Source organism: Beta vulgaris, chromosome 5 (assembly GCF_026745355.1).
Source record: "Beta vulgaris subsp. vulgaris cultivar EL10 chromosome 5, EL10.2, whole genome shotgun sequence".
In the NCBI taxonomy this organism is placed as follows: domain Eukaryota; kingdom Viridiplantae; phylum Streptophyta; class Magnoliopsida; order Caryophyllales; family Amaranthaceae; genus Beta; species Beta vulgaris.
Window position 1 is genome coordinate 64,914,367 of NC_079206.1, and position 19,385 is coordinate 64,933,751.

The 19,385-nt window shown below is 38.8% G+C and overlaps 1 protein-coding gene across 1 annotated transcript; it reads right to left on the reverse strand.

The window, feature by feature from the left end:
- Positions 1-3,820: 3,820 nt before the first annotated feature.
- Positions 3,821-4,294, reverse strand: LOC130591486 (uncharacterized). The gene has a single exon (XM_057394822.1). It carries the CDS (start codon positions 4,292-4,294, stop codon positions 3,821-3,823), a length of 474 nt encoding a protein of 157 aa, XP_057250805.1.
- Positions 4,295-19,385: the final 15,091 nt, after the last annotated feature.

Below are 19,385 nucleotides of genomic sequence, written 5' to 3' on the forward strand. Positions count from 1 at the left end.
ATGCTTTTGTTGCGGGAGTTAACTTATCAAGGTAAGTTTTTTCGGGTTTCATGCTACAAACAAAGTTTTGCACAAATGTGTTAGACAGATCGAATATTGTGGATTCTAAAGATACAGACTAAGTTCATGCATTTTTATTGAGGTTCAAGGCAATATATAGTTCTAATTCAAGCTAAAGGAAGTCGTATTCTGAATAGATCGCAAGCAATGCCGTCTAGTTTAGAGACACACCTTGATGCATTGCACATAGTGACAATATAGAACAACTGAATCTAGTTTTAGGTACCCTGACATGCTAGAAAATACATTGAAGAGTTAGCTGCCCAAGTATGTTAATTATGATTACAAGAATACGCAACTAAGTTTATTTCGCTTTACTACTTGACACTCAGTTACTATTTCGATTTTTTGGACAGTTCCTAGTGTATTGTGCTAGCAAAAGTTTAGATTCTAAGCGGATCATGACTATTTATTTTCGAGTAAACAATGATTTCCTTTTATTGTGCAAGGTAAATGAGGAAGATGTTTTTTTGGTAAAAAGGTTTTGCATGCTATACTTTTGTTAGAGTTAATTTATGCTTTTAGAGAAACTAATCAGTGTGGGAAGATATAGTAACTAATTTTAGCTCTTAGATATATTTTGGAAGAAGCTACAGAATCTAGTTAGTGGAGTTTTTGAATTGTTTTTTTTTTTTTTTGTAAAAGCATAGACAGATCTTATATAGGTGGAACTAATTCTTAACAGCATTTGGAAGCAGTTTTTCTTGATAAAGATAGCCACACTGAAGGAAATTGTAACTATAAATGCTAATAATTGGAGAATATAAGATGGAAGCTTTAAATGCACAGGCTAAATAAGACAAAGAATGGATAAAAGCAGGAAAAGAGCATTCAATGTGGCTAGTATTATTGTTTGAAGTTAAGCCAAAGCCATTTGAAAGTAAACTTACCTTCAGTTGGTGGATGAAACTAAATTTGATCAGCAGGAGAGTGGTGGAACTGTGAGAGCTAATTAGCTTTATAGTGAGTTATTGTAGTTTGCTGCTTTTGTACGTGGAAAGTAGTGAGGTAGAGAAAAAGTAGAGCAATCATGTGAGGTGTAAAAGTGAATGATGTTTCAGTGTCCTTTTGGAAAGGATTTGGTGAATGTAGAGTGTGTAGGCAGCACTTTTTTAAAAAAAAAACTCTCTCTATCAGTCATACAAGGTTATGATGTGTCCTTTTCACTGGTGTGGTTTACAATTTCAGGAAGGTGTTGTACTTTAGTGTGTTAGAGAAGGCAACTTAATTAGAACGATAGTATAACATAATAATATTAATTATTCAAGCTGAATTGAGGACCACATTTTAGCTTTACATTTATATTTTAATGGAGGAGATCTGGAACATGCTTGCGTACAGTGGTAAAAGTCTACAGTTTCCTCAGACTAAAGTGGACACTATTCAAGTTACTTTTAGAAAGCAAATAGTTGTTTAAAACTAACTAAGTTGGTGTGTAAATTTTAGCTACTGAAGGAAGAATTCCCTGGGTAGCGTTTAAAATTTAGTCCAGTTGGCTCTCAAATTTGTTTTAACTACTTTGCATCTGCACACATATGACTTAGTGGCTTGTAAGCTTTAAGAAGCCTGAACATGTAGTTAGTTTTAAACTCTTTTGCCTTTTAAAGACAACATATTGAACATGTTGGTAGATTAAAAACTCTTTGTCTTACTAAGTTAGCATATTATCCAGTTGTAAGTAGATTAAGAAGAATTAATTAGTATGTCATGTACAATGGTCGTTTTAAAACACACACAGCAAAACAATTGAATAAGACACACCAATGGGGAAAGGAACCATTGCAAATAATTGGGTATAGATTAATCATGGATAACGCGAACTAAAGGGAGAAGTTTAGGTGCAAGAAGCTCACTATTAGCATCCATTTATACTATCGATTAACTGGCCTGCTGCAGCGTAGCTCCGAGCATGGTATGCGTCCATTTTGCGAATAAATCCTGTAACACACAGAAGACGCTGAAATAAATTAGATTTAACACATGCATCTTCATATAGACAAATGCTTGAAAGGAGATGAGCACAGCAACTGACATACTTGGTTTTGGAGCAAGTGCAACCAATAGAGTAAATGTCTGTATGTATTATGCCAAGCCTTGAGGCACAAGTACATTTTGCATGTCTGATGGCGTAATTCAATGTAAGCATGTTTGTTAACATGAGTAAGTGCAAACGACCTGGAAATAAATTAAACACAGGAGATATCGAGATGCTAGTTATCTTACACCTGTGCTCGAGGGCACACCGAGGCACATCTTATGGTTATCTGTATAGCAAGTGCAAAATAATTACAGGGCCGAGGGGGAGCAGTAGAAAAGGGGATATTAGGAAAGCTTGTAGGAACGTCTTAGATGCAATGGAGTACATAATTAGCAGTATTACTTGTAATGAGCAGAGCACGCATGTAAAAACTGAAAAGTAATATGTGTTCATGGTGCATCTGGACATAGTTGACTCTTCTTCAATTGATGGCCTGCAAAAAAAAATTAGCAGCAAAGTATATTTGCAATTGAAGTCTCTTTTGAAGTTTAAAAGTTGCAAATCTCAAAGTTGAATGGTAGTTTATTATTTCAAAATACACCGAGCTACTGGATGTTCTAGCAGACAGTATTAAGTGCGTTTCAAGATACATCTAAGATTGAAAGGAAGTAGTGAAAGTGCACATGCGCAAGCGTTGAAAGCTAGCGATGGTGAAGTTCATCTGGAGAGTGCGTCGACTCAAAATGGCAGTGAGTTTTGCACGCGCAAACTGCAATAGGTTGGTGAGAAACATAGCTGACCAGGATGAGAAACAGAGGAATCAGGTAATTTAGGCTCATGCTCTAGTAAACGCTATTAAATTTAAAAGTGAATATTAGTCACAGTAGTTACCTCAGGTGTTGAATTGTTACGTGCCTACCAAATGTCAGCTGAAATAGTAAGTCGGTAGAAATCACAGCGGGACCTACAAAGTGCACCGCAACATAATTAGTGCACAAGCATCAATCTAATGCTTCGATCAAGCTGCTATAAAGAGAAGTCAAATAAGCGAGCTCACCTAATTAGTTTTGCAATGCAAGTTAGCCTGTACCTAGTTTTTTCATAGGATCATACTCGTATTAAGTTTAGACGTAAAGCACCCTGCAATACAGGCCATAGCCAAGCATTAGTAAAAGTGTTGTGAAACGTACAAAGGGCAGCTTATTTAGATGCAGCAAAGTGGCACTGACCATTAGCGAGATACCATTATATAATGCCCGCTTTTGCTAACACCTTAAAAGAGATAACATTCTTAACACTGTGAGGTTGTTCCTGTGTAGATGAGCTGGACAGGACTTTTACTTTACTGGATTTACGTGCACGAGACAAGCCTACATACAGCTGCCCGTGCAAAAACAAGGTCGATGTAGGTACAAGCCGACCTGATTCAGGGTCTGTCCCTGTGACTTGTTAATAGTCATTGCAAAACTAAGCTTAATGGGAAATTGTTTCCTTTGGAACTGGAAAGGGTAGTTGGCTGAAATAGATGGCCTGAGATTGATGCGGGCAGAAACACAGTATCTCCTTTGTGGTGACCAGTAATGATGACGCATTCAATGATGTTAGGCAAAAAGCGTTTACAAACCAGCCGTGTACCATTGCATAGGCCAGCAGCAGGAGCAAGGTTACGGAGCAGAATAACTGGGCTGTTTTCTTTCAAGACTAATTCATGCGGGCTCATACCGCCTGGACAAAGGGTATTCAAGAATTCTGATGGATACATGTTGCAGGAATCATCAAGGATCATATCGAAACTCTTGTAGATAACTGCCTCTCCAGGGAATCTCCAATTAAATCATTGTTTAGCCCATCAACATCTTCATTCATAGGTGTTAAAATTGCTCGATCTGTAAAGAAATCGTTAGAAAACGGGCCTACACTGATCTCTGGGAAAACGTTTTCCACAAGATCATTTACAGAATTGCCATTTGGATCAGTAGCCAATACAATCTGTGGTGGTACTTCAACGAACTCCACTTCAGCAGTTTGCAGGCACCCATTGCCAAGATTAAGTAAGAAGTCAGAGAATTGTTGGTCTTCTCGAGCGCGCATATTTTCAGTAAGGCTGTAGCGCGTAAATGTGGGCCACAGGGTAGATGACACGAGGCTAGCTTCTACAGCTTCATTCTGAGTTCTGTGCGGCACAACTGGTAAAACTTGGCGGAAATCACCGCCAAAGACAACAACTTTGCCTCCAAATACAACATCGGGGTGCATAAGTCTCGCAACAGTAGGTCCAGCGATTCTATGTTTTCCTTCCGAGCCATTGAAGACTCATCCCAAATAATCAAGCCAGCTTCTTTTAAAAGTGCTGCGAGCCGCTTTGCTTAGACACGTTGCACGCCTTTGAGACAGTGTGATCAAGAGGTATTTTAAATCGAGAATGAGCAGTTCGACCAGTGACTATGTTTGCTGCAGCAATGCCCGATGTTGCTACAGGTAGAACAATTTTATTCATCAAGCGCACCTCTGCATAGAGTGCTTGATACAAGTACGTTTTCCCTGTTCCTCCTGGACCATCTACAAAGAAGGCGGCAGGTTTTCCTGTTTGAACGTGATTGATAATAGAATCAAATGCTTCTTGTTGTTTGCAGTTCAAATGTGCGCGCGCTTCTCTGTACTCATCTGGTATTGGTGCATCAAGTGCATCAATAATATCCTTAGTTCTTCTGATTTCATCGCTCTCAATTCCCTTCAAATCATGAAGATCAAATTCTTCTAAAGTTTTCCCCATATCCTCAAGGAGGCGTTCAATTGCTTTTATAGTGAGCTGTGCAACCTTTGCTTTTTTTAGGAAACTTGCGTGCAAAGTCTTCAGAAAGGTTTTATAGAACTGGTCCCACAAGGCTCGAGGGTTGGTAGGTTTACAAAAGATTAAGATTGTCATGAACAAACGCCGCAATGCGCTAGGCATTTCAACACCAGATGCTTCTTCCATGCATTTTACAATGGAATCATCTTCTTCAAGCAGCCCTAATTTCAATGCTGCTTCTTGGAACGTTGCACATAAGTAGCCATTAACAGTTCGCAGATCATCAAATGATGTAGGTCCACGTACATGAGCAAGAAGAAGGCGTAGGAAGTACCGCTCACCCTCTGATGGAACAACAAATATCAAACGGCCAACAACAAATCTTTTTGCACTCTCTTACTCCATGTCTTTGTAGAAGCAGTCCACACATAATGTTCTGGGAATTCTGAGTATAGAAATTGTGATGCACCATCTGTAGTTGCATTCATTTTGAAAAACTCAGTGAGCGAGGTCCGAGATCTCACATCATTTGCCACAATACGAGCAAGCTGTTCAGCAGGCTTGAACTGGATTGTTTGTGCATTTGGCAAATGGACTTGAAGAGGAAGCACAGGAGGATACATTTCAAATAGTCAAATGAAAAAATTCGCCATGCAGCTTCACATGGCGAAACCCACCGGCCAGTTTGAAATTGTGTAATTTCATCAACTGGTTTTGGATCTTTCTGTTTAGACACAGCGAATGATATTTTGTCGTGGCCTTTATAAACATACTTGTATATGTACTTCACTGCTTGGATTGTTGAACAAACTTCGACATTTAAATGACAATCGAAGAGGGCAGAGAGGTACGGATTATATGGTATAACCCATCTATTATCCATGGCAAACTTGCGAATGATAGGCTTTTGACCATCATTCTCCGTTTGTAAAGGGGGAAACCGTTTTATGCGTACTTGTTTCTTCTTGAAATGTCTTTGGATACCCATACTTGCATGTTCCTGGGCTACTCTTGTGTTTCATACAAGGGCATTCAGGGTTAGCTTTCCCACATGGTCCATGCATCATGTGGCTTAAAACAATTTTCGCAAGTGGGGATTGCTCTCATCAGGAATTTCAGCACTTATAAACTTGTCAAATGCATTAGATTCTTTGATTTTGTAAGATGGTTTCATGATTAGCAACATATGCGCATGCGGCAAACCGCGTTTTTGAAATTCTACAACATACGTATACGCTGCAACCTCACCCAATGCACTTTCTTCTACAACTTTTTTTTTCAACTGAAGCAATTTTGCACGGAAAACTCGGGCGACTATATCTGGTCGATGCTGAGCAAGCTCACCTGGAGCAAGGTGTTCCTTGATTTCAGGCCAGTTTGGATTACACGTCATGGTAATAAAAAGGTCAGGCTTACCATAGCGTTGCACCAGGCTCAGTGCATTTAAGTAACGGCGCTTCATGTCACGGGGTCCACCAAGAAAGCTAGGCGGAAGGATAACCCTATGGCCCACATTTGCTCCACTCTTCTCGCCCCCTTCAAAGCAATCCAAGATGCCTTGATACAACTCTGCCCGGATTGTTGCCTGATTTTGCCTAAAGAAATCTAAACGCGTGTTTTCAAGCTTCACGTACATATCAACAATGAATTGTTGAAACAGACGGCACGCTCGCAAAATGTAGTTCCTAGGTCGCATTTGCAGGACATATGCATAGTATGCCCTGCACGAAATTTGAGTTCTAGCTGTTTTCAACTGTGCCGCAACTACAAAAAGGAAAATGACATCGAATGTTGACCTTAGTAGGTAGTCGTGTAAAAAGTAGAATTAAATTAGAGCGAAGAAATCAGGCTAACCAGAAGCCTCAGCGGATAAGAAGCTATGCACATCCCCGCCTAATGCAGTGGCCATTTTCTGCTGAGCAAGGGCACGTTGCTTACGACCACCGTTGCTCGTTTTTTTAAGACCGTGGTGCCAACCACAATCACCGTAGGGCCGTAGGAGAGGATACTGTAATGGATCGTAACACCCATAGTAGTGCATGATCCTATGCTCGCGTTCAGCCTTGCCGTGTACAATAATATGAGGCCCACCAGTCGAACTGGTTGCAGAATCCTCAGCCCATATTACGGCAACCTCTTCAGTAGTTGGAGCATTGTAAACACGCTGGTCAAGCACTGGGTCTTTGTTTAAGCGTATTTCTGTATCCTCAACAACATCAAGCTCACGGAGAGATCTAAAAAATTTTGCATAGGGGTTGTGTTGCATGATTTTCATCAGAATAGCTATCACATCAGGTCTCAATTCAGGAAACAGATTCAAACGGTTTTCTGATTCATGTTGAGCATCATAGAAATAGAGTTGTAAGTATTGTTGGTTATGGTCAGTAGGCAATAAGTTAGGTATGAAGTGGTAGATTTGGCATGCAACTTGAACACGTAAATGCCTTTTTGAGTACATGAATCAAAATTACCACCAAGAGAGCTGAAAGCAAATAGATTATTATAAAGGCGTGCATATGTTCTGAAGTGCACAGCATCATCATCTTGTGAAGTGAAGAGCCTAATGAGTTCTGATGGGAACGAATTGGATGCAATTTCAACTTCACCATCAGAACAACAAAATCCAGGAGGTTCAAAAACTAATCTAACTGCAGAACATTTAGGACAACAGTCTACTGGAGGCAAAGTTAGTGCTGTTGTTGGCATATCCTGGCCAACGCTAATAGCAGCTCCAACTGGTTCACCCGGAAATACCTATTAGTTACTTATCCACAAATGTATATTCAATAGAACCTTGAAATAAAGAAGGTGAGTAGTATTGATTTTTACTTTCTTTTGTTTTTTTTTTGTCGTTTAGCCCTAGGTTGTTTGGGTGGTGGCACAGGTTCAGATGTGGTGGCTAACATGCGAGCAGTGCTATACTGCCTAGTATCAATGGATGAGCTGAGCAAACCCTCGGGTTTGCCCTCGCTCCCGTTTTCTTGTAACATGCGCATGCGCTTACTAATATAAGGACCACGAACCTTCGGATGATCTGTCAAAATGGTTTTATTAAATATACAAACAAACATTCAAGAATTGATAGATAGATTGTGTAACAAAAAACAGGTGTTTGTGTTAGAGAATGCGCATTAGACAGAACAGGAGCTTGTTCTAAAATAGCTAGGGTGGCTCAGCCTAGGCTGACTAATCTAGTGCGACTTTAGAACTGCAGGGAGTGTATAACTCTAATTTAAGCGCCCTCGTTTCCCGTAGAAGACAGCTTAAATGGATAGCAGCACAAGGCACAGTAATATCCATTAGCCAGCCAACTACTTGTCACATTCACAGATTTCATACATGGCTAACCATTCAAAACATAATCTTTAAAAGAGAGGCTTGTAGGAATACCCATAGTAATAGCTGCTAGAGGTGGCTACAGCAAATTGGATATGGTATTGAAAAGTTGCATCATCTTTAAAACAGCAGCAAGTATTCCTGCATCTGTGAAATATCATAGAGAATTCGCGTCATTTTAAAACCATAAACATTAAAATGGAAATGTAGAATATAAATAAACAGTACGGGTTCCATTTTTGCAAAGCCACCAATTGTAACCTGACTTAATCATGTACACAAACACACCAGTCAAAATAGCCAAATCCTAAATAGAAGCGCAGTTTTTTGAATACAAGTAAAAAGCATCTACATATGTATATTTGCACATTTAGTTTTGCAAGTTCAAACTATATTGAGTGCATCTCCCTTGAATATTGAACCGTTTAAAGACAATCACATTGAAAAGATGCCTGCAAACCGACTTTAATTTTGCAAAGTATAAGCTAAGCTTCCTTAGAAACCACTATCTTTTCAGCCAAGAGGCTAAAAGCTTTGCTTTGTGATGCAGTTAGCACATTTGGATTTTCTAGTGTTAGGAGCAGTGAGTTGTAGCACATAATGAGACATCAAGTTCAATAGAAGTCAAATAGAGGCTAAACAGTTAAGCAAACAAACTGAGCAGTATGCAGATTACTGGCACTGAAAAGAGAAGAAACAATGTAGTAAACAACAAAAGATATAGCCAATATTTCATTAAGCACATAAAAGCGTGCAAAATCCATTACACCCCATGTAAGCTACGAGAGCAACCGTACATATTTCAAGTATACACACCTTATTAGAAGAACTATGGCTAGTGTAGGTAGAAGAACCTATTAATTAAACACCTTTCAAAACATGCAGCAAAAAACATGAACTGCTTTGCTAGATACAAAAGAGCAAGAACAGACACCTATTGCAACCTAATCCTAGCAACCTGACAGCTAAGCTACTTAGCAGCCGCTTCGCTTGGCCCGCTTAAACACAGTTTCAAGCTCAGAAGGAATTGACAAAAGAGGAACTGCAGAGTCTTTGCTCGAACTCGCTACACTTCCGAACGATGGCCTGGCTCTACGCTTCTGAGGTGGGAAAGGAGGCGATACCATTGTAGGTATTTGGAACTGTTTCCCACGCGGAGTCAAGCAATCCTGAGCCACAACCAGAGGGCTAGGTTGTATAGGTTCTTGAATGCTAAGCACACGCTCTTTAGTGGTTAGGTAGCTTTCTCTTTCAAGAGCGCAAAGAATCGCCGCAAAGTCTGCAGCTTTGATTAGCGTCAATAATGGTAAAGTTATATTTGTGCATCAAGAAAGTGATTGCCTTCTTTGCGGCACTTTGTTTAGCGGCATCCAATGAAGCACAAGATCACCAAAGATACATGCCATCCCATGTATTTGTGAGGACATGTAATTGTCAGCCAGGAAGTGTGATTAGAACCATTGAAGCATATGTTTTCTAATGGAGTTACCAAAGCCTGTGTGTGCTTAACCACCATAGGCAAGATACTCATGTAGTCAAGTGTGACGTGGTTAACAGAACGGGAAACATCTAGGTTTTCAACTTCAGAAGGCATCCCTGATGGAAGCCCTCTCCCAACGCCTTCTAGTTCTACTCTCTTAAGCCTATAGAGGTGACCACATCTATCAAACATGCGTTTCTTTCCAGCTGTAAGTCCTCAACATGAATACCGAATTTCCTAATGAGGTCACAAACAGCTTGTTCACAGCCTTGTCACATGATTCATCTAAGCTCGCAGCCTCCCACCAGAATACACGTAAGTAATTGGACCACACTCTGTCCTCACAGCTACGCAAGCATTATGCTTAGCTAAGTCGAGAACACCATAGGCAGGGACTTGGAAGCTCAGGCACTCAGTAATCTGCCTTAGGAGAGGCTGGAATGGAATGCGCATTGAGCTAAGCGACATACTTTAAACCTGTCAAAACAAGGAAAAAGAATTTACGACTAACAATGTGCATAGAAAATAGGCATACCCTACAAGGAATGGCGTTACATCCTAGACCTTTTGCGTATACGGATATAAGCACATATTTATGGAAGAGTTTTCATGCTAAGATTCTGTATGGCGGACATGTCTCTATGACTAAACACATCGACACATCGTTAGAGTAAATCTGAGTGTCCTCTTAGTAAGCAAAATCTAGCATTTTTTCTTGATTAGCAAGCACAAGTACTGGTAATAAGCTCTTCAAATCTACCATGATAAATGAAACCAGTGCATATGAAGGCTACTGGTCACAGGCACCATATCAACACATACAAGTACTGATCACAGGCACCATATCAACACATACACTTCAGAAGGAGAGGTCTAACAGGAGACAGTTAACAAATCACCAAACCTTGTTTGCAAGAAAACAATAGTGCATACGCAGCGAAACAATTACCAGACCTGCTTGACAATTTGGCCACCAGTGGTATGTGTGAATATAAGAAAACCTACAATCACAATCAAACCAGCAAGATTACAATGTGGAAAGCAAAGAGTCTACTACAACGGGAAAAGGAAACAAGCATACTATAGAACTGAAAAAGCGCCCTACAATCACAATCAAACCAGCAAGATTACAATGTGGGAAATCAAGAGCTTACTACAACGGCGAAAAAAAACCAAGCATACTATAGAACTGATCAGAAGTATGATCCTAACCTTTTAAGAAGCTAATTAATTTAGTTCTACAATGTAAAAAGAACTAAACTTGCATCTGAAAAGCTGTTACGAAACGTAAATAATCTAGATCTATAACCTAAATTCTCTGGAGAAAAGAGCACCCTCAAATTTACTACAATACAAACAAAATCGTAACCTTTGTTTTCCTTTTTAAAAATGGTGTTTTTTTTTTTAAAACAGTTTGTAGAAGTTGAATATTGCCAAGTGTGATCCCACCAACAAACATTTTTCAAAATTGAATATTAGTAAGTATGATCCCACTAACAAACATTTATTTGTGTGTTTGATTCGTGTAGCCTTTTAAAGGAACTAATAAAGTTTGATACTTTGCAAATACATGAGATCTGACTATGTTATTTGTATGCTTTATGAGGGAATGATAGCTGATTAGAAGTAATTACAATGCTGAAGAGAAGCCAAGACAATAACCGACCACTTTAAAATGGAATTTCAAGTTTTTTTTTGGGGGGGGGGGGAGAGATGGGCGGGAAAGCAGAGAAACTTGCATTAAAGAGGCTGCTATGAAACCTATAGAATTCAATTCCTCAAGGTAATTGTTCTGAACAAAAGCACACCCTCAAACACAAAACAGCAACTACAATACAAACCAAAATTCCACTTTAATTCTTCTTTAAAATGATACAAATCAAAGAACACACCGTATAGAATTTTAATATTAGAAAGTTTCATCCAAGCAACCCACATTTACTCATGTGCTTGCTAAAATGATACAAATCAAAAAACACAGATTATAGAAGTTTAATATTAGTAAGTTTGATCCAAGCAACCCACATTTACTTATCTACTTGATTCTTGTAAGTTTTAAAGCAAACTAATAAAGGTTGGGAGTTTGCAAACACAACAGTTTTTTTGTCCAAGAATATCCAACATCCAATAATTCATTTGTGCCAAGTTCTATTTGTTTGTGTGCTTGATGATCAGATGATCAGATGATACATGATAAGAAGCAATTATAATGCTTAACCACGGAATGTTGCCAGTAAATAGAGAAGCCAGATTGATAACCTACCACTTTCAGTTAGAATTTCAAATTGTGGGGAAGAAGGCAAAGACCAAGAGGCAGTTTGATATTTTAAAAAGTATTTATAGTAGAGAAATATGTAGCAAAGAAGATTAAACCCTAGGCTGAGAAGAGCAAAATTTGAGCCATGACAAAATATATTGAATAAAATATAGAAATTATTGTACTGTGAACTTCTCCTCTGGTATGGCCTCACCCTCAAAACAAGGAACTAATCCTCTTTCTCCTAGTTGGAAGCTAGTTAGAACACAAGTAAAGAAACTATATAGTTGAAAAGTAATCCTTCTGTGCCACCTCCCCAACCCAATAGAAATTCATGATTATAAAGCAATATAAAGTGCGATTCCCTTAATTCTTTCATGCTAATAATCTGTTTAAATGTTCATTTAATAAAATGGATTATTAAATGGAAAGATACAATTAACTCAAGCTCAGGAATTCAAAGCAGACTTCCCACCCAAACCCCAATCATAGGAATTCTACCAGCAAATTAAGATTCAAGAATTCAAACCAATCTTTCCACTCAAACCCAAAAGCATGCAAACCAAAATCAGTAGGAAAAATTGAAATCAAACGACCAACCTCCAAATCCGAGAGTTGAGCCACATCCGAAATCCATTAGCAAGCATCAATTGAGACGGAGCTCGCACTGCACTCAAGCTTGAGCCTTTGAGTTCGATGTGACGCAATTTCGGTGTGATTTGCATGTTGAATTCCTGAATTCCGAATTCAATTGATTAAGTTTGTCAATTTTGTTGATTTGTTGATTGTTGATGATTGTTGATGTTGATTTGTTGATTTGTTGATGTGGATTTGTGGATTGAATTCCTCACCGCTAATTTCTAATGATGAAATGATGCTTGATGATTGAAATACCTAATCGCTAATTTCTAAAATCAGCTCGAATTTCCGAAATACCTATTTGCAAATCAGGTTAATTGATGACGATGATGATTGAATTTTTTTGAGAGCAACTGAGATTACTGGAACTGGAAATTAGAAATTAGAAGTGGATTGAAATTTGAGTCCAACTGAGGAGCTGCGAGATTGAGAAGGAGAAGGGAGCAGCACGTGAATGAAGCGTGCAGTGAAATGGGAATGAGACCATGTGAGCAACACATGTTTTTGAAATGAATAGTAAATTTCAACCTTTTGTCACCCATAACACTATTGAAAGGAATAGTGTTGGGAACTCCTACTTTTAAAAGGTGTAAGATGATGTATGGTAGTATTAAATGGTAAAGCACTAAAACTCCTATAATACACAAAAGTTTACATATTATAGATTCGTACATGAGACGATGTTACAATATACTTCCTCCGTTTTTTTATATTACAATAATTACTATTTTGGGTCGTTTCATATCTATTGCAACAATTCCAATTTTGGTATAAAAAGCAACTTTAACTGATAATATTTCCCTTACTTTATCTTATTATTTAAAACCATCATTAATTACTCACTTTAATTTGCCTTATAAAATTGCTTTTATTTTCTAAGGATGATTTCTCTTCTACTCTAGTTAATTAAAGAGTTACTTTTATGCTAAACTACTCATTTGTTCCAAATCCATAAAAATTGTGTCCAAACACATTCAAAAAGAACGGAGGTAGTATTAATTTGGCTAATTTTAATGGGATTGGGTCACCTTTAGTTTTTACTACTTATAACCTTCAACTTTGGCTGTTTTTGGGACATTTTTACACTTTTTCGGAACTGGTCATATTTTCTCCCGAAACATTCATAGGAAAGTCGACGTGACTTGTGACGTTGCGCGGGTGCTTGGCACCATTTGTGTTGCCTCGAAAAGCCTCTGAACACTGGTCATATTTTCTCCTAAAACATTCCTAGCAGTGCTGACAAACCTTGTAATGTTGTGCGGGTACTTAGCAAAATTTGCATTGCCTTGAAAAGCCTTTGAATACCCCATTTGTTCATTTCTTGTGAAATCCAAATTGCCTCGAAATAAACGTAAAGGCATCCACATATTCGTTCCAAACCACATGATTCATTTCTAATGACCTACCATGACCCTAGGAGGCATCTCGTGGGGTTCGGAACTTGGATCCCGGGGAAGTCCGAAAGCTTGCATTATAACCTTCAATTTTGTCTGTTTTTAGGACATTTTTAGACTTTTTCGGGAATGCTCTTATTTTCTCCCAAAACATTTCGAGGAGTGCGAAAATGACTTGTAACATTGCGTGGGTGCTTGACATCATTTGCATTACCTCAAAAAGCCTCTGAACACTTCATTTATTCATTTCTCGTCAAACACAAAATTGCCTCGAAATGAACGTAAATGCATCCACATATTAGTTCCAAGCCACATGACTTCTTTCCAATGACCTCCCACCATGTCGCTAGGAGGCATCCCGTGGCGTTTGTAGCTTGGCCCGTGAAAGTCCTAAAGCGTGTATTATAACCTTCTATAATTTTGGTTGTTTTTGGGACATTTTTTTACTTCTCCAAGTTTGGTCATATTTTCTCCCGAAACATTCCTAGGAGTGACGGCGTGACTTGTAACATTGCGCGGGTCCTGGGCACAATTTGCATTGCTTCGAAAAGCCTCTGAACGCCCTATTTGTTCATTTCTCTTGAAACCCAAATTGCCTCGAAATAAACGTAAAGGCATCCACATATTCATTCCAAGATACATGACTCGTTCGTTTACAATGACCTCCCATGTCCCTAGGAGGCATCCCACCGCGTTCGAAACTCGGGCCCCGGAAAAGTCCGAAAGCGTGTATTATAACATTCAATTTTGGCTGTTTCTGGGACATTTTTGGACTTTCTCGGGTCTGATCATATTTTCTCCCGAAACATTAGTAGGAAGACCGAAGTGACTTGTAACGTTGCGCGGGTGCTTGGCACTATTTGTGTTACCTCGAAAAGCCTCTAAACACCTCATTTGTTCATTTCTCGTGAAACCTAAAATTGCCACGAAATGAACGTAAATGAATCCATATATTCGTTCCAAGCCACAAGACTTCTTTCCAATGACCCCCACGTCCCTCGGAGGCAACCCGTGGCGGTCGGAGCTCGTGCCCCCAGAAAGTTCGAAAACATGTATTATATAGCCTTCAATTTTGTCTGTTTTCAGGATATTTTTGGACGTCTCGGGGTTGGTCATATTATCTCAAAACACATTCCTAGGATTTCCAACAAGACTTGTAACGTTGCACGGGTCCTTGGCAGCATTTGCATTGGTTCGAAACGCCTCTCACACGCCCCATTTATACGTTCATTTTTCGTGAAACCCAAATTGCCTAGAAATGAACGTAAATGCATCCACATATTCGTTCCAAGCCACATGACTCCTTTACAATTACCTACCATGTCCCTAGGAGGCATCCCGTGGCGTGCGAAACTCGAACCCCGAAAAAGTCCGAAAGCGTGTACTATAACCTTTAATTTTAGCTGTTTTTGGGATATTTTTGGACATTTTCGGGTCTGGTCATATTTTCTCCCGAAACATTCTTAGGATGGCCAACGTGACTTGTAACGTTCATCGAGTGCTTGGCACCATTTATGTTGACTTGAAAAACCTCTAAACACCCCATTTGTTCATTTCTCGTGAAACCTAAAATTGCCTCGAAATGAACGTAAATGCATCCATAAATTCGTTCCAAGCCACATGACTCATTTTCAATGACCTCCCATGGCCCTAGGAGGCATCCCGTGGCGTTCGGTGCTTGGACCCCGTGAAAGTCCTAAAACGTGTATTATAACCTTCAATTTTGGTTGTTTTTGGGACATTTTTTGGCTTCTCCAGGCTTGGTCATATTTTCTCCCGAAAGTTTCCTAGGATTTTCGACATGACTTGTAACGTTGCGCGGGTCCTTGGCACAATTTGCATTACCTCGAAAAGCCTCTAACACCCCATTTGTTCATTTCTCGTGAAACCCAAATTGCCTCGAAATAAATGTAAAGGCATCCACATGTTCGTTTCAATCCACAGGAGACTTTTCCAATGACCTAGCTACCATGTCTTTAAGAATAATCCCGTGGCGTTCGAAACTCGGACCCCGAAAAAGTCCGAAAGCGTGTATATGAAATTTTGCTGTTTTTGGGACATTTTTGAACTTTTCCAGGCCTGGTCATATTTTCTTCCAAAACGTTCCTAGGAAGATCGACGTGATATGTAACGTTGCGTGGGTGCTTCGCACCATTTGTGTTGCCTCCGAAAAGCCTCTAAACACCCAATTTGTTCATTTCTCGTGAAACCTAAATTTGCCTTGAAATGAACGTCAAAGTATTCACATATTCATTTCAAGCCACATGACTCCTTTGTAATGACCTACCTTGTCCTTGGGAGGCATCTTGTGGCGTTTGGAGCTCGGTCCCCAGGAAAGTTCAAAAGTGTGTATTATAACCTTCAATTTTGGATGTTTTCGAAATATTTTAGAATTTTTTCAGGCCTGGTCATATTTTCTCACTAGATGTTCCTAGGAAGGCCAACATGACTTGTAACGTTGCGCGGGTGCTTGACACCATTTGTGTTGCCTCGAAAAGCCTCTAATACTCCATTTGTTCGGTTCTCGTGAAACTGAAAATTGTCTCGAAATGAACGTCAAGGCATCCATATATTCGTTCCAAGCCACATTCCTCCTTTCCAATGAACTCCAATGGCCCTAAGAGGCATCCCGTGGCGTTCGGAGCTTGTGCATTGAGAAAATCCGAAAGCGTAACCTTCAATTTTGATTGTTTTTGGGACATTTTTTTTTTACTTTTACGGGCCTGTCATATTTTCTCCTGAAACATTCCTAGGAGTGCTATCAAGACTTGTAATGTTCCGCGAGTCCTTAGCAAAATATGCATTGCCTCGAAAAGCTTCTAAACACCCCATTTGTTCATTTCTTGTGAAACCCAAATTGCCTCGAAATGAATGTAAAGGCATCCACATATTCGTTCCAAGCCACATGACTCATTTCCAATGACCTACCTTAAAAGTCATACGGAAAAGAGCCTACCTCTAGAGTAGATGAGGTTCGAAGCTCGTACCCCGGGAAAGACTGAAAGCGTGTATTATAACCTTCAATTTTTTTGTTGTTTTTAAGACATTTTTGGACTTTTCCGGGCATTCTCTTATTTTCTCCCGAAACATTCCTAGGAGTGCCGAAACGACTTGTAACTTTGCGCGAGTGCTTGACACTATTTTCATTGCCTCGAAATGCCTCTGAACACCTCATTTATTCAGTTCTCATCAAACCCAAAATTGCCTCAAAATGAACGTAAAGGCATCCACATATTCGTTCCAAGCCACATGACTCTTTTCGAATGACCTCCTATGTCGCTAGGAGGCATCATGTGGCGTCTGTAACTCGGGCCCCGTGAAAGTCCTAAAGCGTGTATTATAACCTTAAATTTTAGCTTTTTTTGGGACATTTTTTACTTCTCCGGGCCTGGTCATATTTTCTCCAGAAACATTCCTAGGAGTGCCGACATTACTTGTAACGTTGCGCGGGTCCTTGACATAATTTGCATTGCCTCGAAAAGCCTCTAACACCTCATTTGTTCATTTCTCGTGAAACCCAGATTACCTCGAAATAAACGTAAATGCATTCACATATTCGTTCCAATCAACATGACTCATTTCCAATGACCTACCATGTCCGGATGTCCCTAAGAGGAATCCTGTGGCGGTTGGAGCTCGGACCCCGGAAAAGCCCGAAAGCGTGTATTATAACCTTCAATTTTGGCTATTTTTGGGACATTTTTGGACTTTTTCGGAACTGATCATAATTTCATTTATTTCTAATGGGTGATTGGAATAATAAATTTAGGCCGTGATATATGAATAATTGAGTTCCACAAATTTTCTGTTCAAGCGAAATGATTGATCATAAGCTATCTATAGTTAGGCGTGTTCAAGCAAAATGATCGATCCTAGGCTATCATACATGGTGCTAGTCGGTTTTTTTTAGCACCCCTATAACTATCCTACATGTGCAACGATTTACTCATTTGAAATCTTTAAATATATTGAATTAAGAACATTATTCTTAGGGAATTGTAAGAGGGCTGTAGACTTAGCTTGTAGTCACGTTGTGTAATGGTTGATCGTTTTTGACCTATTTCTGGTATTAGATATTGGCTATTTGTACTTTATATTGCTTGTTTGAGTTAACTGTTTGTAAACAGCTTGATACTAGCAGTTGTTCTTTTTAAAACATAATAATACCACAAGTAAACAGAAATTAAAGTAATGGCAAAGGGATAGTTAATTTTTTTGTGGACATCTTTCTACATCTTACTTGTCTTAAACTACTAAAATGTAATTAACCTTAAAAATACCTTGGAACATCTTCCGAGATAAAAAAAACTAGCTAGTTTATAAAATAAAATGTGTGATAGAGCAATGAATCTGCTAGAAACCTTGAGCTTTTCTCTTAATTGATGGTAAATGTTATGGCATCTAGTAATAGGCCAATTCGTGGTCCAAAAAATGGATGTTTTAACTAGTGTATAGCCCAAGCATTGCTCCGAATTTTACGGTTTTAATTTTTGCATGGTTGAACCTTTGTTTCTATCGTTTATGCAACTCGTATTGTGTGCTTTGTTTCGTTTGTAATACCATGTATTTTGTAAGTTGCGATATAAAACAACTAATTATGACCGAATTTTAGCGTTACTTTACTTTTGGAATAATAGATATATGTCAATTGCAATAATGAAAATAATATTCCAACTTCATCATTGGAGTTAGGGAATGATGGTCACTATTAAGACATATAAGGGGTTTTGAGGACATGAGAATCAATAAAACATAAGTATTAATTAGATCGAATTTTCAGTATAAGGAATAAACTAGACAAACTATGGATAAATACAAGCGACCCTTTATTAAATCTAAGCGATCTTTTCATCTTTTCATCGGCGTTTGCCCTCGGATTTAATCGGGGGATCAAATTGATCATGGAAATATGAGTTTAATTAGTCGGTCAAATGTATATTTATTAAGAGGTCAGGAATTCGATTCAAGACACCAATATACTTTTCCTGAAAATTCTGAGGGAGGGTTCCACGTAGCTTATAAACTTTGACAAACACACTTTTCAATATATTTGTATAGATTTATGAGGATTGAGCTTTTTTTTTTTTTTTTTATTACCTTGTCAACATGGCCTTCTTATCCTTTTAATTGTCCTAATTAAGGCTATCACATGCCTTAGTGGTCTGAAATTAATAAGAAAGACCCACATAGAAGGCTACTAATACTAGCGGTATTTGAAAATTCAGATTATTATGAAATGCATGGTTTATCTCAAACTGTGGATATGCATGCCGCGCATGTACGATAATGCATGTATAGTAAAACTGACCCAGCTAGCTCCTAACTTTATTAAGTTGTTTATACCTATAGCTCATTGTTATAACTTATAAACGCCCTTTGGATCACAATAATTATATATGGACTATGGTATAACTCGTATAACTATTCAAAACTTAACTTCATGATTAGCA